We start from the raw sequence: 24,722 nt of genomic DNA on the forward strand, positions 1-24,722 counted from the left end.
CCGCGGGGCACAGGGGGCACCCTCTAGGCCTTCAGGACGGGTGCTTTGCTCAGCCCTCTGGATTGGCTCAGAGCGTTGCCTTCCTGCCCCATCTTTCCAAGTTAGGAGAGACCAATTAGGTTAGGAGCTCTGCAGAGTGAAGGGAGCCAAGATTACGTCGTGGCTTTCATTTAGGGAATGAGTTGTGACGTGATGTATAGACACTTCCAAGTGTTTGCCTTTTGGAAGCGGCTGAATGACGTATACAGTGAGCATAGGCTTGCTTAGATTAACCCCCAGTCCTGGCATTTATGTGTGTGTCTTCCTTTTACAGTAATCAAGATGATTACCAACTGGTTCGAAAACTTGGTCGGGGAAAATATAGTGAAGTATTTGAGGCCATTAACATCACCAACAATGAGAGAGTGGTTGTAAAAATCCTCAAGGTGAGTGTCCTATGAGTGGTATGTAACATTTTTCCCCCCACAGGGCAGAAGGTTGTAAGCCACCCCAGTCACGTTCTAGAATGGGCAATGCAAGCTTGAATTTAATTTAATTTATTTATTTAGAGTCAGAGTCTCACTCTGTCACCCAGGCTGGAGTGCAGATCTTAGTTCACTGCAGCCTTCAACTCCTGAGCTCAAGTGATCCTCCCATCTCACCCAAGTAGCTGAGACTTCAGGTGCATGCCACCACGCCCAGTTATTTTTAAAATTTTTTTGTAGAGTCAGGGTCTGGTCAGGTTGCCCAGGCTGGTCTTAAACTTCTGAGCTCAAGCAGCCCTCCAAAAGGACTCCTTGCGGGCCTCCTAAAATTGCTGGGTTTACAGGCATAAGCCGCTGTGCCCAGCCCACGCTCAGATTTTATTTATCTGATGTCCCTTCATTACTTCTTTTTCCACCCCATTTTCCTGTGAACTTTCAAGAAAATGTGCAGACTGGTCACAGATCTTAGTTCAAATCTAAGTTCAGGAAGGTGTTCTAAAAAGTAAATTGCCTAAAGCAAAAATTCCTAAAGGGCTCCATTTGTTAGAAAATAAATAGGTATTCAAAAGACAGGAAAGCCATTCTCAATTTAAGGGCTCCCTGAGCACTGTGTTTGTTAGTCTTGGTGCATGCTCTCCGTTGTTCCAGAAAGAAAGTTGGAAAAAATTGGAGCGACTTCAGAAATGTATGTGAAACCCAAGTGGAAGGAAATTCCTTAGCAGATAATCACTTGCTTTTTTTTTTCCTTTGGCAGTAAAGTTTCAGGTGGGATGGATATAGTGCGCCAGTAGTGCTGAGAAGCCTTGTTGGGAAGCCAGAGAGCCATTGTTGCTTATCAGCTAGTAAAAATGTAGAAGAATTCACGTATAATTACTAAAGCAATAATTGGAACAAAACGATTTTAATATATGGTTTAGCAATCAGTTTGATAATGATATGTCTTTTGTTATCTCTTCCATGAAGATAATTTTAATGAGCATGAAGGGTGGGCTAAATTTTCCTTCTGGTAACAGATTAATTGTATAGCTTTAATAATGTTTTATAGGCTATAGTAAAAAGTAGTTCTTAGAATCTGTGATGGGTCTTCGTTATTGCCAGATCATTTCATGTGGATGCATGTCATTTAGTGAGAGATTGAGAAGACGAAAGAGTGACGTAAGCACTTTGCATACATGTGATTTCCAGTGTGGCCCTTTTGCAGTGGTTCTGTGGACTAAGAATGTGGAATTGAAAAGCTGTTTGTGTGTGTTAGAGCAGCTGTGTAGGTAATCACTGTTTAATGTGAGGGGTCAGGCTTATGCTTTCTGGTAATCTTTCAAAAAAAAATGATTAGCTCCATCACTCAAAACATCCTAGCCTAGTGATGAAGAAGCAGAATTGCAGTAAAGAGAAATAGACAGTTACTTGTGTTCTCAGACACACTGGGGATGAGAAGTGAGGAATTGATGTTGAAGATACTGAGTGTGACTCCTCTCTTCCCTAAATATGTATTGCATTTATGAAGTCACAAGGGTTTTTTTTTTTTTTGAAGTCACAGGGAAATTACCTTAAAAAGCCATACATTAGCTTTATATATATAAGCATAAGTTTTTAATAAGCTGCTTCAAATCTAAGAAGCGAGGCGTAAACTGAAATTAGGAATATCCACATTCCACTGCTGTATATTCAGAAGAATGAATTGCTGACTCTAAAGCAATTCCAGAAAAATGTCTGAACTTTTGTTCTATGGCAGCATTTTTAGAATAAGTGTACGATTTTCTGTGGTGCTTTTGTTTTTGAAAGGAACAGCATTCAGGTGTATGTATAAATCCCAGCATGTTCATTTAGGAGAGCATCACATTGCTGCTTCATCATCTGAAGAGCTTCATAGGCTCTAGCTTTCTCCTACTCTAAAGATTCTCGGCAGATGTTAGGAAACGCAGTGTGTAAGCTGCTGCAGGTTATCTTTACAAATGGGAGACCTAGGCACAAAGAAACTTACCTAATGTCATTATGTTGAATGACCATTAGCCGGAACTCCTGTTTCCTATTTCTTCATATTTCTTACTGTTCATTTTAGCATTGGATTGTAGGATCTGAACGTTGAGCACAGAAACAGGTACCAGTGTCCCGGAATCAGACTTGGGAGGCCCCTAGTTAATGAAATGTTTCTTGTTTCTTCTTGACATTGTTTGTTTTCACAGTGCAGCCTAAACCACTAGTGAAACTACACTCACTCATTTATGTTTTTTAAAGCCCGGTGGCATTTCTATCCAGATTTTGTTCCTGTCTGAAGGATGGGGTAATACATCACTAATGGCATTATTGTGGTTTTGTTGTTTTGTGAGTTGAAAGTATTACTTTTTAAAAAGAACAGGATCTTCAGCCAAAGTTGTATTTCTTTATTCAAATAAGTTGAAGTTATGACTAATAGCTACTATTGTGGTGCTTGGTCATAGGAAATTAGGTCCTTAACGGAGTACCAGTTGCTCTTAACTTGGAAGAATTTAGAACAGCCTTCCTTTTTGTATAAGCCTGCTGTATTTTAGCTGCAGGATTGTATTATGCACATAGTGACCAAGATAGAGGGTGCCTTTCTTGAGGACAAGCGGTCTTACTTTTGTAGTTTCATATCAGTTCTTTCCTATGTGTGAGAATGGGTAAATGATGAGTGACTACAGAGGAATTTTATATCGTTTAATTTGCGTTGGTAGATTTCCAGGTATTGATCAAAAATGAGCTACTAAGAAGTTTTAGGAATTTAGAAACTGGTGAGCAAAATTTTACTGTCTATCCCCAAGTGGTATTCTATGGCTAAAATCTTAAAACTTTCCAATCAATGGAGAGGTTGTATCTTTTTTTGACAAATTGTTTTGAGGAGAAGAGAGAAAAAGGAGGAGGAAATTGGTAAGGGTTTATATGGCTGGGCAGAAAGCTACATTAGTGTCAAAAGTTTCATCTTTTGATTTTGAAAAATCAATTCTTCATTTCCTTTGTAGTACCTCTTAGAAAAGTGTACACAGAAATAAAAGTGGCCACTTTTGACAACTTTTAGAATTTTATGAACAGTGCCTGTGTGTGTAGATTTCAGTACTTCCTGGGGTCCTTGGGATCTTTCAAATTAAACTATTTCTTGAATAAAAGTTAAGAGCAACACTGTTTTTAAAAACAGATAGCATTTCGAACCAGTGCTAAAATGACTTGGAAATTCCCATATAAGGCTTCCTCTTAGTAATCTTATTTTATAAACAGATTGACTATCCATTTCCCCCCAGATATTAATTCTTTAGCTTTAAACAAAGGATGGTGGTATTAAATTTTGCTCCTTAAGCATGTTTAGCATATTTGCAGATATTTTTTAAGTTTTGTGTTGTCAGTAGGTAGTGTTAAAAGGATGGGTGTTGGTTATACATCTTTGTTAAAAGGATGGGCGTTGGTTATACATGTTTGTTAGTAGCTTCATCATGAGCTGGTGATCTTTATGTTATGTCAGAATGGTGCTTTCTTCTTTATTTCTAGCTTCTCCTGTGGTAGGTCTTTTACCCTTTTGAATTTAGGCATGTGTATGAAGACATCTTCCTGAAACAACGCATTAGTGGTGTTTATCTAAATTTTTGATACATTCTAATTTTCACTAATGTCTCATGGTATAAAAGTAGTGAAAACAGTATTACTGAAGTATTGCTAACATTCAAAATAATGTTAAAAATTGTATGTGAACTAGGCTATTTCCAACATTGTGGTGGGGAGTCACAGATTAAGAGTGTAGTTAACCGGTGTCAAACAGAATCACAGAATGCGGGTGCTTAGAAACCGTTAGAACCCAGGCCCTTTTTACAAATCAACCAAGACCCAGAGAAAGGATTTATATGCTCAGCGTCATGTAGTCACAGGGTGGAAGCACTCGGTGTAGGACCCGTATACCTGTCCTGAAGTCTCGGCAGGTGCGAGGAGCATGATTAGGACATTTGCTGGATGTTTGACTTTGTGATGTACTGATCTGTACTGGAAGAATTGAGGAACACTCACCAAGAGTCAAATGAAGTTAATTCGTTTCTAATGATTTTTGGAGTAATTTTTCTCAAAGGAAGTATTTGACTTTGGTAAGTTGCTAGTTGAAGTGTGGAATCCAAGAGTCCTAGAGGGCTGTAGGGACCCAGGCAGGGGTTCTCTATGATTAGTATCCACAGCAGCATGTTTAATGATTAAATGAAGTGCTGCTTTATTCTCTCGAAGCATCAATAAGTAGTATTTTTATGCTTCTTTTAACCCATAGAGTTCCTCCAAGTCTCAGCATGATCACTTGGCAGATTTGGGGATTAATAGTTTTGTCCCTTTAATACAAGAGTTTATTTGAGAACAAACCACGTGTGAAAAGAATATCTTGATATAGTGTGCCCATTTTCATGTATAAAGCAGGGCTCCAGATAGTTTCTAGAGTTTAATTTCAGGATCTGCCATCTCATAATCAGGGTGGTATAGTGTAAGAAGTGCTATAAATGAGAGGGCAGAAGGCTTGAGTTCAAAAACTAGTTTCTTCATTGATACCACTTGACTGTTTTCTCATCTATGAAATAAGCATACATTTCCTGCTTAAGTCACAGGGTTGTCAGGAAAGTCAGATAAACTGTAGACAGATGGGTAGAGAGATTGATTATCATGTTTTAGTAATCTACAAAATGCTTCTTTCCTGAGAGAGAGTATGGCCTAGAAGTGGTCTGCCTGGTGTCAGGTGTTAGTTCCAACTGTAGACACTCTGTAACATCGAACAGTTACTTAAGTTCTCTGTGCCTCAGTGTCCTTCCTCAAGTAAAAAATGTTACTAGTGCTCATCTAAGAGGATTAAATGTGCTTAAAACAGTGCCTGGCCTGAGAGATAAATAAAGTGTAGTAATAACAATATTACATTTGGGCAATGCGAATGATTTTTAGAGGCAGAACCAGTAGTAGAAAGGGTTGCAGTGTTCTCTTGATGAGATTCAAAGAGTCTGCTCTATGCCTTGCCTTTAAAAAAAAAAAATGCTGGGCGCGGTGACTCACGCCTGTAATCCCAGCACTTTGGGAGGCTGAGGCAGGCGGATCACAAGGTCAGGAGATTGAGACCATCCTGGCTAACATGGTGAGACCCCGTCTCTACTAAAAATACAAAAAATTAGCCGGGCGTGTTGGCAGGCGCCTGTAGTCCCAGCTACTCGGGAGGCTGAGGCAGGAGAATGGCATGAACTCGGGAGGCAGAGCTTGCAGTGAGCTAAGATTGCGCCACTGCACTCCAGCCTGGACGACAGTGCGAGACTCCATCTCAAAAAAATAAATAAATAAATAACTTGTGTTAAAATACATGTAACATAGGCTAGGCGCGGTGCCTCACGCCTGTAATCCCAGCACTTTGGGAGGCCGAGGCAGGCGGATCACCTGAGGTCAGGAGTTCAAGACCAGCCTGGCCAACCTGTTGAAACTCTGCCTCTAGTAAAAATACAAAAAATTAGCTGGGCATGGTGGCAGGCGCCTGTAATCCCAGCTACTCAGGAGGCTGAGGCAGGAGAATCGCTTTAACCCGGGAGGCAGAGGTTGCAGTAAGCCAAGATTGCACCATTGCACTCCAGCCTGGGCAATAAGAGCGAAACTCATCTAAAAAATAATTAAATAAAATAACATGATATTTACCATCTTAACCGTTCTTAAGTGTACAGTTCAATGGGTAATGTTGTGCAGCCATCACTACCATCCATCTCTATAACTCGTTTAGTCTTGTAAAATGGAAACTCTGTATCCATTAAACAATAACTAGCCATTTCTCCCTCCCCCATTTCCTGGCAACAACCATTTTACTGTTTCTATGAATTTGACTACTCCAAGTACCTCATATAAGTGGAATTGTACAGTATTTATCCTTTTGTGACTGGATTATTTTGCACAGCATTATGTCCTCCAGGTTTATCACTGTTGCATGCGTCAGAATTTCCTTCCATTTTAAGGCTACGTCATTTTCCATTGTATGTATATAGCACATTTTGTTAGCCGTTCACCATCAGTGGATGGGTTGCTTCCATGTTTTAGCTATTGTGAATAATGCTGCTTTGAACGTGAGTGTACAGATACCTCCTGAAGACCCTGCTTCACTTCTTTTGGGTATAGACCCAGAAGTGGAATTGCTGGATCACAAGGTAATTCTATATTTAATGTTTTGAGGAACTTTCCAGAGTGGCTGTACCATTTTACATTCTGACTGCAGTGTACAAGTTTGACTGTTTCTCCATATCCTTGCCAACACTTCTTTTCTGGTTTTCTTGATAGCAGCCATCCTGACTTGTGTGAGGTGGTATCTGATTATCATTTTGATTTTATGCCTTGCCATTTTTAATAATTTTTTTAACTCCTGAGAATAAACAATTACCCTCAAGGAGTAGATAATGTAATTGGGATGATGAAACTTGAAAGATGAGAGGAAAAGTTTTCTGTGATGAGATAACATTGCTCAGATAATGTTTTTATTTAGGTCAAGTGCAGTGGGTTTTAGGGATGCCACCAGGGTAGTTGAACTTTCTTTTTACTCTGTCCTTCTACATTCCTGGCAACCATTGTTCATTGCAGGTGATGAAATTCATATCATAGTGGAGCAGTTGTTAGTTTGGTAGTAGAGTAAAAGTAACCCCAAATTTGAGAGTTAGGAGCTGTTGATAAATTCCTGCCTGTCTTGAATTTGTTAGTTCAGTTGTTCTTTTTTTCACCAATTTGTCTACTAGACTTTGAGTTAAAAAAAAAATTTGTTTTATTAGTTTGGACAATAGCTAAACTGATTGAGTTTGAATCTTTTAAACAGATAGTCTCTGAACTGGAATAAATGAACCCCTGATGGAGACTTTCTCTAGCACGCAGAGTGAAATTGTGAGATCGTTGTAGAAATACATGTATTTTCTACATTTTGTGTAACTGGTGGTAAATGGCTACAGGCTCTGGACAGGAGAATCAAAGCATCCTTATTTCTGTAAAACTCGGTTTATTTTCCTTAGGATACCAACAGTCCTCCCTCATAAATCCTAACTTTTTATCTCTGATTCACATTAAAAGGATCACTTTCAGCTCCTCAGAGCTCATTGATTTAGTTTTTCAAGCGTCTTTCCAGTTCAGAGGAATAAACTGAGGCTGAAGGGATCTACCTGTAGCTGAGTTTTTGATGGTTTGGAGGGAAGTGTCCTGGACTGTGGGTCGGTCACCTTTCTTTTTTATCATCTCTTGGTCTTTTGTCAGCTTGTGAGGACTCTAGCTGCCTTTGTGACTTGGGACTCCTTTGTGCCACCTTCAGAGTTGCCCTGCTATTCCCAGTCTCTAGTTTGGGAAGTTTAAGTTAGATACCTGGTGGGCAACAAAATATGCTTCAGTTGCTATGCAAGATACCTTTAGATGTATTGACAGATAGGTTCATCTTAACTGGGCTGTCCAGGCCTGACCCGTTGCTTAATAACGGGAGAGCAATGCAAGACTTTACATGGGGCAGTGTCATAAAGGCAACTAATGGGTTGTCCCTGTAAGCAGTTAGGAGTACTGTTAGAAGAGGTTTTTGGTGGATATAGGCTTCTGGTTGCGGGTTTTTTTCTCTCTGTTACCACTCTCACAGATCTATAGCTGCTTTCCAGTATTGGATGACAAATCTAGAATTTTCTTACATTGAAAGGCATTGACTAAACTGGTAGCATTGGCTGAATTTTTAAGTATAAGATAACCAGCTTTGGCCGGGCGCAGTCGCTCACACCTGTAATCCCAGCACTTTGGGAGGCTAAGGCAGGTGGATCACCTGAGGTCAGGAGTTCGAGATCAGCCTGGCCAACATGGTGAAACCCTATCTCTACTAAAAATACAAAAAAATTAGCTGGGCGTAGTGGCGTGCACTTGTAGTACTTGGAAGGCTGAGGCAGGAGAATTGTTTGAACTTGGGAGGCGGAGGTTGCAGTGAGCTGAGATTGTGCCACTGCGCTCCAGCCTGGGCCACGGAGTGAGACCCCGTTTCAAAAAAAAAGTCAGTTTTTATTTTTCTTTTAACTTCTTAACATAATTTCGGACTTAAAAAAAGTTACAGGAATTCCCATATCTGTTTCACCCAGACTCCTCAAATGTTAACATTTGCTTTATCCTTATCTTTCTCATATATACACACATATGTACATACATACATACATATATGTACATATATACACTTATATAATAACATTTATGTTATGTATATTTTCCTGAAGTGCTTGAGAGTAAATCATAGTCATCCCTAAATATTTCAGTATGCATTTCCTAAAAATAAAGAGTTTCTTACATAACCCTACAATGCCATATTAAAAAATTAGAAGGTAGGTTGGGCACAGTGGCTCAAGCCTGTAATCCCAGCACTTTGGGAGGCCGAGACGGGCGGATCACGAGGTCAGGAGGTCGAGACCATCCTGGCTAACACGGTGAAACCCCATCTCTACTAAAAAATACAAAAAATTAGCCGGGCGAGCTGGCGGGCGCCTGTAGTCCCAGCTACTCGGGAGGCTGAGGCAGGAGAATGGCGTGAACCCGGGAGGCGGAGCTTGCAGTAAGCTGAGATCCGGCCACTGCACTCCAGCCTGGGCGACAGAGCGAGACTCCGTCTCAAAAAAAAAAAAAAAAGAAGGTAACCATTGATGCAATGCTATTAGCTAATCTACAGCTCTCATTCACATTTGCCAGTTATCTTTATAACGTTCTTTATAGCAAAGGAAAATCCCAGATTATATGATTATATTCAGTTGTAGTCATGTGTTATATTCAGTTGTCAAATTTTAAAAGTCTGGAACAATTGCGCAGTTTGTTTCGTGACATTGACATATTTGAATCTTTCAGGCTGCTTGTTTTGTAGTGTGTCCTTCCCTGGCTATTTTTTAATCGGATTGTACAGTGCTTTTTTTCCCCAAAGTGTCGAGCTCCCTTGTTAATGAAAAAGGGACTAAGGAGTAAGGTTTCTAAGTGGAGTCAGGGAACATGCACAGCAGCCTCATCTGCTCTCCTGGGAACCCTGGCACAGCGGGCGGAGAGCGGGTATCATCATGGCAGCTAGCTCACAAGGACACAGCAAGAGCCCAGCCTCTCAGTTAAGCCCCTTGTTACAGGTGATGCAAGTGCTCTGAGTTTCATAGTCCTTTCCTCCTCTGTTTTGTTATGTGTTCAAAGCTGTATCTTAGTGACCAACAAAAGATGAAGGTTTCTTTGGCATGTGTGTATGTGATATTTTCCCCCTCCCCTCTCCTTCCCCACCCCACACACAGGCAAAAGAAGTCTTGCTTTATTATTTCTTGGCAAATCCATTGGCCTCTCTTTGCCTCTGCTATTATAACAGTGTCTCAGTGATAAAATACTCTTTTTCCTTAGTTACGTTTCTCCCGTTGGCCACACTTGGGAAACAAAAGCACTGTGGCAAGAGTATAGCATGCAGTCAGACTGCCCAGCTTCCAGCTTTGATTCCTGCCCCACTCTGCCATGAGCTGTGTGATCTTGGGCAGATAGCTCAACTCTGCTACTTAGGGACTTTGTGAGGATTCATAATGACTTATTAAATAATAAATTACTAAAAATATGAAAATAACACTATCATTTATTAGGTGCTTACTGTGTTCCAGTTACCATTCTGAGTGCCTTATAAAGCATACTTGATTATGATAGACTGACTTTTTCAGAACCGCTTCTATTCTTCCTCAAACTCTTTAGCTCATTTAAGACAAGGAGTAATATGTGTAATGAGAGTAATTATTTTTAAAGCTTTTAATCTTTCCAGCAGACTGAAAAGTTAGATAGAAGTGTTCAGTCACTGTTGTATCAGATTGATTTCTCCTTTCCTGATTCGACATCTCTTTCTTCAGGAATGGGATCTGTTGGGAAACATTAACTGGCTCTGTGCTGATTTCAGATTCTAGATATTAAGGAAATGGGAGTGGTGACAGGAAATGAGAGCCAGCAGCTGGGAAGCAAGTTTGTAACCTGATGTCAGTGAACTGGTCTTTCACTCCTGAAAGACAAAATTACATGTAACTCATTGGAAGAGCAGGTGTCTCACCATTTTGTTTCGGTTTTTCCATTTGTGAGTGCATGATATACAGCTGTTCAGAGCTATATTTTCCACTTGGCAGCTATCTAGTAAGCAGAAGTTTTATTTTTGAAGTGTGATACGGGTATTCAAAATTTTTAAGTGCCCTCAATATAACTACTTAAAGATCTTGAGACATAAGCTGTATGGGTCTGTAAATTAACCTAATGTTAAAGGTTCTTACAGGCAAGCCCGTTCTATGTCAGTTTTTTCTCTTTGAATTTAGGCACGCTCTTTAACACAACAGAGTGTACAAGATAGCATACTGTCCATCTTATTGGCTAACGTTTTAAAGTTGTATGTACTAACTTCAAAAGGAGTCTCACTTCTGATTACTCTTGTGTATTTAAGCCAGTGAAGAAAAAGAAGATAAAACGAGAGGTTAAGATTCTGGAGAACCTTCGTGGTGGAACAAATATCATTAAGCTGATTGACACTGTAAAGGACCCTGTGGTAGGTGCCAAATGGTTGGGGGAGTATACTAGTAGACCGGGGTGTGGATATGGGGGTTGTTTAACACGCAGAACCTCATGTAATGATACAGTGGGGATGGTGGTGTTTGTCTTAACTACTGACTGGTTTAAAAACCAGAAAAAAATCATGGTGGCCCAGTGATGAAACAGCTACAACCACTGCGATGGAACCTGAAAGTGTACAGAGAAAAATCCCTTTTCTGGGTTTGTACTTCAGTGTTTTGATTCAGCCCACAAATGTTTGTTGAATGTCTCCTTTAAGGCCCAGCCTCTCTCCAGTTTTGAAAGTGCATTACTGCCAATTTGTGTTACTCTACCTCACTTAAGTAAGCGTGACATTTGAAAATCTTGGTTTACACAAGGAGAATGAACATCTCCACGTGGACACCTGGCATAAAGGCCTGAGCAGGTCCCAGCTCCACTGACCCTTTGAAGAAGTCGTCGTCTTTCCCTTAATTCAGCATGTGTCATTAGGGCTCACGTCGCATATGTAGATAGACTAAAATATTTTTGTTAATGCTTAGTTTTTAGTCATTTTAAATGTACTGTTTAATTTTGTTTTCTCTCCCTAGGGAATAACTTAACCTTAGGTGTTTCTGATTAGCTAAGGTTGGAGGCACCTCACCTCCCCACTTTCGTACCCCTTCTTGTCCCATTGCTGTTCTCCACCTGCTCTACCTCAGATATTTCCCTATTCTCTTCCTATGATAGTTTTGTTTATTAAAGAAATAGGTTTTTTTTCCTGGCTGCTAAAGACGTCCTCGTAATAATATAGTAGCTAACATGCATTGAATGCTTACTATGTGCTGGGCATATTCCAAGTGCCCAACTGTGTCATGTCACTCAGTCCTCACAATAGTCCATTGGGGTGGGTACCATTTATTCACATTGTACAGATGAGAAAATCGTAGTTTGCAGAGGTTAGAAGATTCACTCAAGATTACACAGTATTGTTGAAGCATAAGGAAAGTTTTTCCTTCTGGACCCTGAGAAGACTGAGAAGGGAAGGGATTGTTGTATGCCAGATTGTAACTAATTGGCCTTTAAGATATATCCTGTCCTTTTAGCACAGATTGATTTTATAATGACTAGTTGTGGACTGCCTCCTGTTTGAAAATGGGCTGCATTGGAAATGAGTACCCATTGAAAAATGAGCACCATGTAAAAATAGGAATTTCAGAATAATTTTTAAAATGTGAGTTAGTATGTGGTATACCAGGAGCATCTTTGTTTTGCTTTTTCTTTTTCAAGTTAGCGGAACTTAGTGCTACATCTTATTATTTTTGTAATTTGTTAAAGTATGTGTATGTTTTACGTGATAATGTAAGACAAGTAAATTGAAGTTGACAAAAATCAACAGGGACCCCTTGTCTATTAGAAGGTCAGGCTTACTTCACAGCCTGTAGAGAGATGTGGTAATATTGATGAAACCCTTACAGTTTCGGGCTGGTGAAGAATTTTTAATCATGGCTGCTACTGGGGCTGCTGTTTGGACTCTGAGTTGTCCTCGCAGAGATCTGCATGCTGCCCTGTGGCCTGTTTCCTAGGTAACTTTCACATGGTTCTTGAGCAAAAGATTGCTAGATGATTTTTTTTCCTATAACTCCTTAAGTCCCTACTTTCTCCCAATTTTGAAAGCTTCTTAACTGCCAATTAGCATTATTTTACTTCAATTAAGGAATCCTGTTATTTGAAAATCTAGATTTATACAAGCTAATATTTAACATTTTTGTACTGATTGGATTAAAGATTATAGTACTTTAAAAATATTCGATTATATATGAGTTTTTAGGAACAGGTCTGCTTGATAAGATGAGACCATCTGTAATGGTCTCTAGCCAAGGCAATAATATTATGGTGTAGCTTATTGATAATATCATGGATGGTTATATTTTCCTTTTGGTCCCCCAAAAGACCTATGATACATTCCCACAACCTGTGATAATTCTGTCAAGTGCAATTCTGGCTTGCTCAACTAAGATGAAAATGTGTCACTTTTTTTGTATATAGTTGGCAAACTGGAACACTCCAGGGTATAAATCCTCACATAACCATTGAAGATTGGTTAAGGCCATTGGTAGGTTATTCAGAGAATACATTCCTCTTAAAACTTTTTATTACGAAATTTTCAACTGTTTTCAAAAGTAAATGCATAATGTAATGAACCTTCCTTCACACATGACCCAGCTTTAGCAGTTAATCAGCTGTGGCCAACCTTATTTCATCTATACTCCCACCACTTCCCACCTCCCACTATCCCCAGTTATTTTGAAGCAAATTCCAGACATCATAAAATTTCAAGAGAATACTTTTCTTGACAGGCTGTCCCTGATGAGTGAATCCCTTTGTTATCTGAGTAGGATTTGGGGATGGGCCATTTTGGCAGAAGCAGATTACATTGATTATTGTTTGGGTACTTAAAAAGCATTAATATTCTCTTTTACAGTCAAAGACACCAGCTTTGGTATTTGAATATATCAATAATACAGATTTTAAGGTGCGTATACTTTTCTTTCTGGCATGGGGTTAACGGGGTGAGGGGGAGGTGGTGATAAATATTGTGTACTCCAGAACCCAAGGGGCAGGGCTGTCATTGATGAGAGGAGGAGATAACAAATTGGGTTCCTTAAAGCATGAGTGCAGGATGCAGAAAGTGGCTAGGGTTCTTGCATTAGGTGAAATTACTCATCACCCTTTGCCTTGCTTACTCCAGGAGTAGCTGCTTAGCTGGGTCTAAGCTCGTGCCTTATCTGTAACACTCTTGTTTTAGACAGCATAGCTTTAGTTGTATGTTAACTTTGACTTTTGTACAAAATCTTACTTTGCCGAGAGGAAGGGATAGACTGATACAAGGCTCTTGTGAAAAGAAGCAATGCATTGGATTCAGTGCTGTCAGATAGCGAGTGTGTGTGTGCACGTGACGTACAAATAAATGATTCAGGAAAACCAGACTCAGTGCTTTAGAAGAGCCCTATCTGGGTTTTTTACATTTTCTTATAATGTAAATTATTTTAGACATTGAAGTGTTCTTTTAAAATCATGGTTTTAAACTGGTTTTTCACAAATTTTATAATTTCAAGATTTTGGGGGTTAGGCATACTAGACATGGTGGAAACCCCTTTTTAGCACATAATTTAAAAGCCAATATACAAACAAAATAGTAGCGTTGATTTTCAGGGGCATTTGGAGGACTCGTAGTTGATTGTAACTCTGTCAGTGAGTAAGAGACTTGTGATTTTGTTGTGACAGGAGCTAGAGACAAAACTAAATCAGCAGTTGAAAGATGTTGGTATCAGGAGGGATGGTTCTGGGTAAGAGTAAGAGAACCTTATTCTCACACCTAAATTTTTTTTTTTTTTTTTTTTTTGAGACGGAGTTTCGCTCTTGTTGCCCAGGCTGGTGCGATCTCGGCTCACTGCAACCTCTGCCTCCTGCGTTCAAGCGATTCTCCTGCCTCAGCCTCCCGAGTAGCTAAGACTGCAGGCATGCACTGCCACCCCCAGCAATTTTTCTTTTTTGTATTATTAGTAGAGACGGGGTTTCACCGTGTTGGCCAGGCTAGTCTCGAACTCCTGACCTCAGGTGATCCACCCACCTCTGCCTCCCAAAGGGCTGGGATTATAGGTGTGAGCCACTGTCCCGCCCAGCCTAATTTTTCTTAATCACTCTAAAATGACTAAAACAAGGTTAGTGAAAAGTAAGCAAAAGAAGATATTTTGACTTATAAAACAAGGAAGTTTTATGTGTAGTATATAGCACTTCCCACATGTGACAGATTTTCTTGTTAATATGATTCCTTACAGGTGAAATTAGCAGTGAACTCTAAAGAACGGGGTGTAAATTTTTTCATTCAGCAGCATAACAGCGCTTAGCTGGTATGGTACTATGCCGATATGTGTAGCTGATCCTATGAATCACCCACATTTATCCTGGTATATGTGAATGGGAATGTGTGTGCATGTCTTAGAAAACCAGATAGTCTTTAGTGAAACCAAGTATTTTCCTAATGTAAAAATTGAAAGGCTTATGTGAATGGAACTTCATAGTGTAATTCCCAAAGTTTTAAATGCCTGTGCCTCGTTAATGAGTTTTTACCAATTGTCTAGCTACACGTGTAAAATTTCACCTCAGCGTTTTGTGGGTTTTTTTTTGTTGTTTTTTTTTGAGACGGAGCCTTACTCTGTCACCCAGACTAGAGTGCAGTAGTGCAATCTCGGCTCACTGCAACCTCAGTCTCCCAAGTTCAATCAATTCTCCTGCCTCAGCCTCCTGAGTAGTTGGGACTACAGGCGTGCACCACCACGCCCAGCTAATTTTTTTTTTATTTTTAGTAGAGACGGGGTTTCGCCATGTTAGCCAGGATGGTCTCAATCTCCTTACCTCGTGATCCACCCACCTCAGCCTCCCAAAGTGCTGGGATTACAGGCGTGAGCCACCGCGCCCAGCCCATTTTCTGTTTCTTGAAGTGGCATCTGCTCTGTTGATTTAACAACTGCTGAAGATCAGTTAGTGGGAATTCTAATTTCTTAGAGAAATTCTCTCTCGGGTCTTAACCCTCAAAGGGGATGTTTCATACATTCTCTTGTAGCTTTCTTTAAAGAGATTACGGGAAATTAATGTTTTTTTGAGGCTTGCATGTCTGAAATCATTTTTATTTTGTCCTGGCAATTAATGTATTTGCTAGAGTATAGAATTGTAGGTTCTAATTCATAATGTCCTCGATTTGGAAGAGATTGTTCCAGTATTACCACTGAAGCCATTCTGGTTTCATCTTATGTGATGGTTTTGTTTTTGTTTTTTTTCTCTGGAAGCTTTTAGGATTTTCTCATTTCCAGTCTTCTGAAATTTCACGATGACGTGCCTTCATATGGGTCCTTTTTATCTTTTGTTCTGCATACTTGCTGGGCTTTTTCCCCTGTGTTTTGGAAAAAATATTTTTAATGTTCTTTGATTTTTCTCCCCTTTCTTCTTTGTTCTCACTTTCCAGAACTCATTCAAATGTTAGACTTCACATCTTACAGCTCCATTTTGGTCTCGGAACTTTTTAAAATAGTATCCTGTTCTTTTATGTTTTATGTAATACCTTCTATTTTCTCACTAAGAATATTGTATTTTTTCCCTTCATACTTTTTCTCTATTTTTCTTTGTGTGTGTTTTTGTTATTTGTCTCTGAAATATCATGGTTTTTGAATGTCTGCTCATTGCTCTAAAGAACCATCAGCCCCTGTCTCAAGGATGCAGGCTTGGCTGCTGGTATCTTAGCCTCAAGTTGAGGAGAACCATGGGGAGTGTTGTGCAGACTTCACCTAAATCTCCAGTTTTCAATGTGGTATCTTAAACTCATTTTCCCATTTCCAGTGCACTCTGTTTGCTCTCTTAGACCAACATCGGAGGTCGCCTGTCCTGAGCCTCTCTGAGGTTGTTCAGTTTGAAGCTGTTTGCCTCTGGCTCCTTGGCAGAGACATGTTTTCCAGCTTCACAATGTTGTTTCTCCTATCCCTTAGTTCTTATGATTTAATCTCCCTGCCCCTTTTACGGTTATTTTAGAGGAGTTTCAGGTAGAGCAGAGGTGTTTGATCTGCCTTGTTTAACTGGAGGTCCCCTTTGAATGTTCAAGCCATGACATTTTAGTCAAGAGATCATTAAATATCAGATGGCAGATGTGTATTTTTGAAGAGCAAATCATGGCAGGAAAATTATATTCTTTTCCAGATAGGCAGGCCACAAATAGAAAATCATTTAGTTCATTGTCATGATGTCCTTTACTGTTTTTATTTTGTCCTGTGTCCGTCTTATTAGGAAAGTTTGTCTTTTTTATCTTTTTAATTTTAGTGTAAAGTATATTAACAACTGGTTTTAAGGGTATCACCCAGAGAGTTTTTGTCCCTGGTTAATACGAGGGTGAATTAACAGTGATGCAGCCCACAGCCCATTCTTTTCAGTACTTTATATTGGTGCAATGGATTATGAATTTTGATCTATAATTTTATTTTGTCATAGGGTCCTTCTCTAAATTTGGTATCAAGGTTATACTATACAAGATAGATTGGGTAGCTTTTCCTCTTCCTATTCTCTGAAAGTTTATATGAGATAGGTATTATATGAGTAGATGTCTTTCAAGGGTGGGAGGAAGACTTTGAACCATACTTTCCTTTTTAAAACAGGTTAAAGTTTATCCCGGTTTTCTGTCTCTTCTTGAGTCTATTTGGATAATATATATTTTATTTACTTTCAATTTGATTGACACAAAGAATTCTCTTAGGACTTAAAAACTGTATTGTTGACTGGTCACAAAAACAAAACAAAACAAAAAAAACCTCTGGCGTATCTGTAGTTATCCTTTCCTTCACATTTTTAAGTAGTAGTCGTGCCTTTACTCCTTTTCTTTTTAAATCAGTCTTGCTAGAGATCTCTTATTAATCCTTTAAAAGAACCAGCTTTTTGGTTTTATTGCTCAGTTACTGTTTTTGTTTTTCTCTTTCTGCTCCTATCTTACATTTCTTCTTCCTTCAACTTTGTTGGGCTTTCAGTGGTTTTCTTCTTCATTTCTTGAGTTGAGTTAAACTCATTGGATTCTGTTTTTCCTTTTCTTTTTTGTTTTTTTTGAGACGGAATCTCACACTGTTGCCCAGGCTGGAGTGCAGTAGCACAGTCTTGGCTCACTGCAGTTTCCACCTCCCAGGTTCAAGCGATTCTCCTGCCTCAGCCTCCTGAGTAGCTGAGATTACAGGTGTGTGCCACCACGGCCAGCTAATTTTTCTGTTTTTAGTACAGACGGGTTTTACCATGTTGGTCAGGCTGGCCTTGAGCTGCTGACCTCGTGATCCACTTGCCTTGGCCTCCCAAAATGCTGGGTTTACAGGTGTGGGCCACCGTGCCAAGCCTTGATTTTGTTTTTCTTCACAATACGTGTGCTTAAGTTTGTACAACCTTAAGCATCATTTTACCTGCATCCCATGGTTATGGAACTCGCTTCTGGATAGTTTTTAAACTAGAAGTGCAAACTGCAACATTGTGAATTTGCATTTTTCTCCCCAGACTTTTTACTTGGAAAATTGGAAAGAATAGCACAATCAGTATATATCCTTCACCTAGATTTACCAGTTGTTACTGTTTTGCCACATTTGCAGTTATTTCTCTCCCTGTCCCCTAACCCTGGCTTTTTTTTCCTTTTTTTTTGAGACAGAGTCTCGATCTCTCACCCAGGCTGGAGTGCAAAGTCTCGATCTCTTACCCAGGCTGGAGTGCAGTGACCTGATCTTGGCTCACTGTAACCTCCGCCTCCTGGGTTCAAGCGATTCTCCTGCCTCAGCCTCTTGAGTAGCTGGGACTACAAGCATGCCCCACCACACCCAGCTAATTTTTTGTGTTTTTAGTAGAGACAGGGTTCCACCATGTTGACCAGGCTGGTCTTGAACCCCTTACCTCAGGTGATCTGCCCACCTTGGCCTCCCAAAGTGCTGGGATTACAGGCGTAAGCCACTATGCCCAGCCTCTCCTTTCTGTCTCTATTTTATCTTTTTGCTGAGTCATTTTAAAGTAAGTTGCAGACATCATTATGATACGTCACTTGTAAATATGCTAGCACTGAAACTAGGCTGTTTTCCTGTGCAAACACAATACTCTTAGTACACCGAAGAAATTTAGTATTTATACAATAGTGCCATCTAAGATAAGTTCATACTCAAAAGTTTCTCTATAATTATTGTTTCAGTAATATTCTTTATAGCTGTGTGTTTGTGAATGTATGATCCAGGATCCAGTTGAATTTTTTAAAAGTTTGATTGCACTATGTTCAGAGAACATGACCTATATAATGTTAATTATTTGGAATTTGTTGATGGTTGCTTTGTAACTTTAGTACATGATCATTTTTTATCCCAAGTGTGTTAATTTAGTTCAGAATTATGGCCTACTAATTTTTTTTCCTTGTATTTCACTTTATGGGAGAGGTATTGGTTTGGTCAGTTTCTCCTTAAAATCAGCAGTTTTTATGCTTTATATATACCGAAACTGTAATAAAGATATTTTAGAACAAGACAAAACTTCGAAACGAATGAGAAAAGTTGGTCTCTAAGAGTTGGAATGAATAATTGTAGCAACCTCCCATACTTAAAAGTGTCTCAGGCCAGGTGTGGTGGCTCATGTCTATAATCTCAGCACTTTGGGAGGCTGAAGCAGGCAGATCGCCTGAGGTCAGGAGTTAGAGACCAGCATGGCCAGCATGGTGAAAGCCCGTCTCTACTAAAAATACAAAAAAATTAGCTAGGTGTGGTGGTGCATGCCTGTAGTCCCAGCTACTCGGGAGGCTGAGATTGGAGAATCACTTGAACCCAGAGGGGCGGAGGTTGCAGTGCACAGAGATCATGCCATTGCACTCCAACCTGGGCGACAGAATGAGACTCCATCTCAATTAAAAAAAAAAAAAAGGTGTCTCAAGAGAAGCTAAGGTACTATTTTGAAATATTAAAAAACAAAGGGATTTCAAAAAGACATGCCAAATGGGCTCCATCCTAAGAAGCTGGTAGAATCATATTGATATTTGGAGAATTTCTAAATCATGTAGAGGTAAATCACCACTTAGTAGATAATGTGAGGCCTTGTTAATTCTGTTAGAGGTTGAGTTTACAGACTGAACAGTTATCTTAATTGGGGAAATAAATTGTACTTTTATATTACATCATGTATGTTATTATAGGTCGTTAACATTTTGTCATTTCCTTATAGGGAAATAAGTGACATTTTCAGGGGGATTTGTAATAACTTTGATCTGCTTGATTAAAGATTTATTCTACTTCCTTAAATTTCTAGAAACGTTGACCTCGGTTTTATTCTTTAACTTAAGGGTTACAGGTAAACAATTGTTAAACTGGTGACTGCTACAGTAAATACCTCTTTTGCTTGGACTTTATATATCCCACCACTTTTTCTTCTCTCTACACATGACAGGGATTTATGGGCATGGACTGAGCTGTGTGTATTAGGGAATGTGCACACACTGTGTGGCTTGAGAGTTTGGTGTGTTGGTGATTCCCACATCTGGCAGGTGACCAGAGCTGCCTGGGAAAGCTTTCTTATAAAGTGTGAATCTTCTGAAGGTCATGGTTGGAAATGGGGTCTTCGAGTCTGGGCTCACGGTGATGCAGCTGAATCGCATTGGAGTCTGAACAGCTGTGTGTATGCTTACGGTAGTAGTGAGGCCCACCTGTGGCCATGCCTTTGTGGATGTCTGTGGTTTTATACCATGGAGGCCCTGAGTCTGATGACCAAATTACAATTTCTGCCATTCTCCTTCTCAGACTTTTTGGAGCTAATTAAAAGGCCCAGGAAATTTCCACCTTTTAAGTCATTTTTTGAAAATGTAAGCAAAGCTGACTTCCTGCCAGCATTTTGCAGTGGATTGTTTAATAATGTTCTCCCCATAGCTGGCTAAGAAGAAGGGAGGGTAAGTGTGGTTCTTGTGACGTTTCTCTTTCTAATGTGTCATGGACTCTTGGTACTTCTATTTCTTGAAAGACTGCTTCTGTTTTGTTCCATTGACTGTGAACATTGTGAAAACATGTATGCAAGACAGAGCTGCCATATGTGATGTTTGGTGTATGAAGCGCCTGCTCTTCTGCTGTGCGAGGACTTCGTATGTGGTTGGAGTTCAGTGTAGGAAATGGGTGTGGTATTGAGTGAGTTGTTCAGTGGGCCCTTCGCATACTTGGGTGGTGGGGAGAGTTCAGAGATCTTTTATCACCAAATTTGATGACTCTGCCACCAGCCACTGTACCCGTTTCTCCCCGTCATGTGTATGCCACGAAGCACAGGGAATGTTGGCGTGAGACTCTTGGGGTCTGGACAAAGCACACAGCAGAATGAGGAATCACCTTGAGAACCTGAGGTTACCACCAGTCCCTGTGTGAGGAATGCTAACTCTGGGGATGCTGTGTTCTTAATGGCGTCCTGTGCACAGCCACGTTGGAGAGTCAGTGGCATGGAGATAGAGAAGGGAGGTATCATTGTCAGCTCTGTAGAAAGCAGACAGGTTGGGTTTGGCTTTATAGGCTAAGGTGGAGCAGGGCTAGAGAGGGAAGCAAACATGGGCTTGTTTTGTCAGAGCTGGGGACTTCTAGGGGTGCAGTGAAGAACAGAGCTACAAAAGTCGGAGGAAGCCAGACTGTGGACCCTGCGTAGTCTTGAATTTTAGGCCCTGGCAGTTAAATGTTACAGACAGATGTAGTTTGGTCTCCTCCTACCCAGAGATCATGAGAAGTGAGGGTGAATGGCAGTCAGTCACTTGGGACTTTGTAATATCTCAGGCCTAAACACTAGTGTACAACTGGTGTCTTTTGAATTAAATTGTTAATGGTTTTTGTAGCTAGAAGTACTGTGTTGACAGTCCAGAGACATTTATTTTTATGGCTTGCACTGTTTATACAGATGCATGGTGTAGGTACCACATGGTGAGGAAAGCCTTCCACAGATAAAAGTCCTGATAAGATAGCCCATGTTAGTTTTTTGGAAATAAAATATTCCAGCCCTCTAAGGGTTAGAAAATTTGATCTTTTCTCTTTCATAGCATATTTATTGACTTGAAGTTCAATTTAGCATAGTCTCTGTGAGGGATTTCCTTAACTCACAGAGGAGGCACTGCTTTGACACCCGAGAGATGGAATCTTAAGCCTCTGTCTTTACATTCAAGCTGTCAGTGTGCAGCCAAGTCCTGGCTAAGAAGCCTTCTTGCAGCAGAGCTGGGAGAAGAACAAAAAACTTGGGTGTGTGTTATGTAGCTGAAGCTCTCCTGAGTAGAGGTGGTGGCTTGTTGGTGCTGTTCTGCCTGAATGGGGGTCAGCTGCAGCCAGGGCCAGCCACCCAACCCCACAACACCATGTACTGGCCTGTGCATTTCATTCCCTGCGCTGCCCTAAGGTTGATGAAATCAAATATTTTTCCTAAGCTGGAAGAGGGAATTACTCTTACCTAAAGGGGGTAACTTGAGAAAGCAAAGACCTGGTATTCTTAGAAAATGTTAAATTTTGTTCTCGGCAAATTTGATGTTTTTATTAAATTTTTTTGAACATTATATGTGGATCAAAAATATAAAATGGTAGACAGTGAAAAGCCTCTTTCATTCCCCTGTATTCCAACTGCCTATTCCTTTACACATATATACATGAAACTAGTTTTTATTACTTTCTTCTATATCATTTTTGCAGATGCAGAAAATGTGGATGTATAGTTTTATTTTCCCCCCATTACACAGACATATTGTATATACACTGTTCTGTGTTCCCTGGAGAGATTCCCTACATTGCTTGTGTCTCTCTCCCAATAGAAGAACAAGAGAAGTTTAATAAAGGTGTGTTTCTTAATTTTATAGAAAGTGTGGATTGCGAATTGATGGGAAAACAGATTTACATGGATTTGATTGGATATCAAAGATAATGAGAGTTCCTGACAAGGGTTTATGATGCTTTTAATGAAGCTTGTAGCATTAATGTATTCTGACTCTTAGAAATTTTTTAAAAACTCCCAGTGAGTGGGTCTTTGGATTATCAATAATGAAAACTTCCATTTGTCTATCAGTTTGGCCGGTGATCGTTTTTGATACCCCTGTCTTTTCTCACTCCTAAAACATCAGTTGTTGCCTGTGAAATGTTCTTTTTTTCCAGCCTGGAATTGGTTTCCAGGGAGCAGAGGGTATAGATTGTTTTGTAAGCTCTTGCCATCTGCAAATGCTATAGCACCTCCTTTTTCCTCATTTCTTTTGAGAACAGCCTGTCTCGCCACGGTTTTACCACAATAGCCCATGAAGTTCTTCAGAGCTCTGCCATCCACTCAGAACCCACTTCTCTAGAATATACTGTGGTGTTAGAGTGGGGTTAGTTTTCTTGACATTCAGTAAGAATGTGAAGACAGACAACTTAGACTTCACAATGGTGTAATTGTGGTTAATAATTGTAATTGGCAAAATCACAGAGCATTAAATAGGAAAGATCTGAGTTGGCTTAAATGTTTTTCTCCCTTGGAATTCCTTCCTTTTTTTGTGATTAAAATATAAAACCTTCATCTTTAGTCTTCCCATTTATTTCAGATCAGGTAGTAAAAACGTCATGGGATTCCTTAGTCACATAAATATCAAATAAGCTTAGAGAATGGCCTGCACTTAGGATGACAAGATGCAGTGAGACTAAATTAACTTTCTGTTTTCTGGAATCTGTTTCAGCAACTCTACCAGATCCTGACAGACTTTGATATCCGGTTTTATATGTATGAACTACTTAAAGTAAGTGGTATTCATAAACTGTTAATTTTTTCAGGCCTGTTCATTAAAAGATAAGTTTTTGAGAAAACAAAGAGAACTCAAGCAGAATGTTTCTTGATACCCAGAGGATTTAGTGAAGTTTTTAAACTTATACTGAGGCCTCCATCGAAGAATCTTCACATAGAAACTTTCCAGTGGAACTGACAAAAAAGTGGCCAGTCAGGGGGTACCAGGAACATTATACCTTAGAACCTCCCATAGCTCTTGTTTGGTCCATGTGTTTTCTCTTTGCTGCTTTATTCTTACTGTGAATATAACAAATCACCCCAAACTTAATGACTTTTAAAAAATGATTATTGTTTCTTATAATTCTGTGAGTTAGCCAGGTGATTCTTTAAGTCTCAGTTGACTTGACTGGGGTAGGATGGTCCAGGATGGCATCATTCACAATCTAGGACCACAGCTGGAGCTGCAGGGATAGCTGAGGTCTCATCCTCCAGCCCATGAAGTCCATGCTGCTTCCCATGGTGGTCCTCCTGGGGTTTCTAGCGGCAGAGAGAGGGAAACCTCAATGTATAGGCACTTTTCAACCCTCTACCTGTGTCATATTTGCTAATACCCTATTCTCCAAAGCAAATCACATGGCCAAGCCTAGCTTCAAAGGGTGGAAAAACCGACTCCACTTCTTGATGGGAAAAGCACTGAAGTCATATTGTAGAGAGACATGCCTACAGGAGTGGCAGGCATTTGCAGCCATCTTTCCTTGCCGTGTGTCGTCATCCACTTGCATGAGTCTTCCTACCCCTGTAGCCCTGGCTCGTTAATGCAGGGAGAAGTGACCGGTAGAATGTCTAAGAGACTTACTAACCCCAAGCACAATGAAATTTGAAGAATTACTGGTTGGTGGAGGAATGATCATTTTGTTTGTCTAGATAAACACTTAAAGGAATGCTCAATTTGTAAATTGGAATACACCCATGGGTCCTAGATTTTTGTGTCATGGATCACTAAGAATCTAGAGAAAACTGAACTCCTTCCAGAAATGCTTGTATTAATATGCAGTCTTGCGAAAAGTTTTAGGGTAGTTGTAGATCTTAAGAACAGTTCTATGAAATGAATGTGTTTTTATAAGAACTTGTACAAACCACTTTTTTTTAAAGAAAGCTGAGGTGGTGGGTTTAAGGTTCACTCTTACGACTAATGGGCCTTCCTTTTTGTCAGTAAGATCAGAAAGACAAAAAAAGATCAAGCTTGATTTATCCCACCTTTCTCCATGTCTTCTCCAGACTAAAATTGAAGCATTGGTGTGGATAAAATTTGCAGCGCCAGGATCCTGTGAACTGTCAGGCTAGCTCCTTTCCTGGAGGTGCTTCCCGAGTAATCCTATGCACTCTCACCCCATGAGAGCTACAATTCAGATCTCACAGTTGGTTATTTTTAAGTAAGGTGGTATTGAGATTTTGTGTTAT

At 39.9% G+C, this 24,722-nt stretch overlaps 1 protein-coding gene across 1 annotated transcript in view; it reads left to right on the plus strand.

The window, feature by feature from the left end:
• The first annotated feature begins 274 nt into the window (after positions 1-274).
• Positions 275-24,722, plus strand: part of CSNK2A2 (casein kinase 2, alpha prime polypeptide) — a 39,222-nt gene continuing 14,774 nt past the window's right edge. The window contains exons 1-4 of the mRNA XM_011971800.1: positions 275-425; positions 10,882-10,983; positions 13,450-13,500; positions 23,215-23,274. Of these exons, the coding sequence (XP_011827190.1) occupies positions 291-425; positions 10,882-10,983; positions 13,450-13,500; positions 23,215-23,274 (348 nt within the window). The 5' untranslated portion in view covers positions 275-290. The remainder of the gene's footprint in view (positions 426-10,881; positions 10,984-13,449; positions 13,501-23,214; positions 23,275-24,722) is intronic.

Source organism: Mandrillus leucophaeus, unplaced genomic scaffold, assembly GCF_000951045.1.
Source record: "Mandrillus leucophaeus isolate KB7577 unplaced genomic scaffold, Mleu.le_1.0 Scaffold125, whole genome shotgun sequence".
NCBI lineage: Eukaryota > Metazoa > Chordata > Mammalia > Primates > Cercopithecidae > Mandrillus > Mandrillus leucophaeus.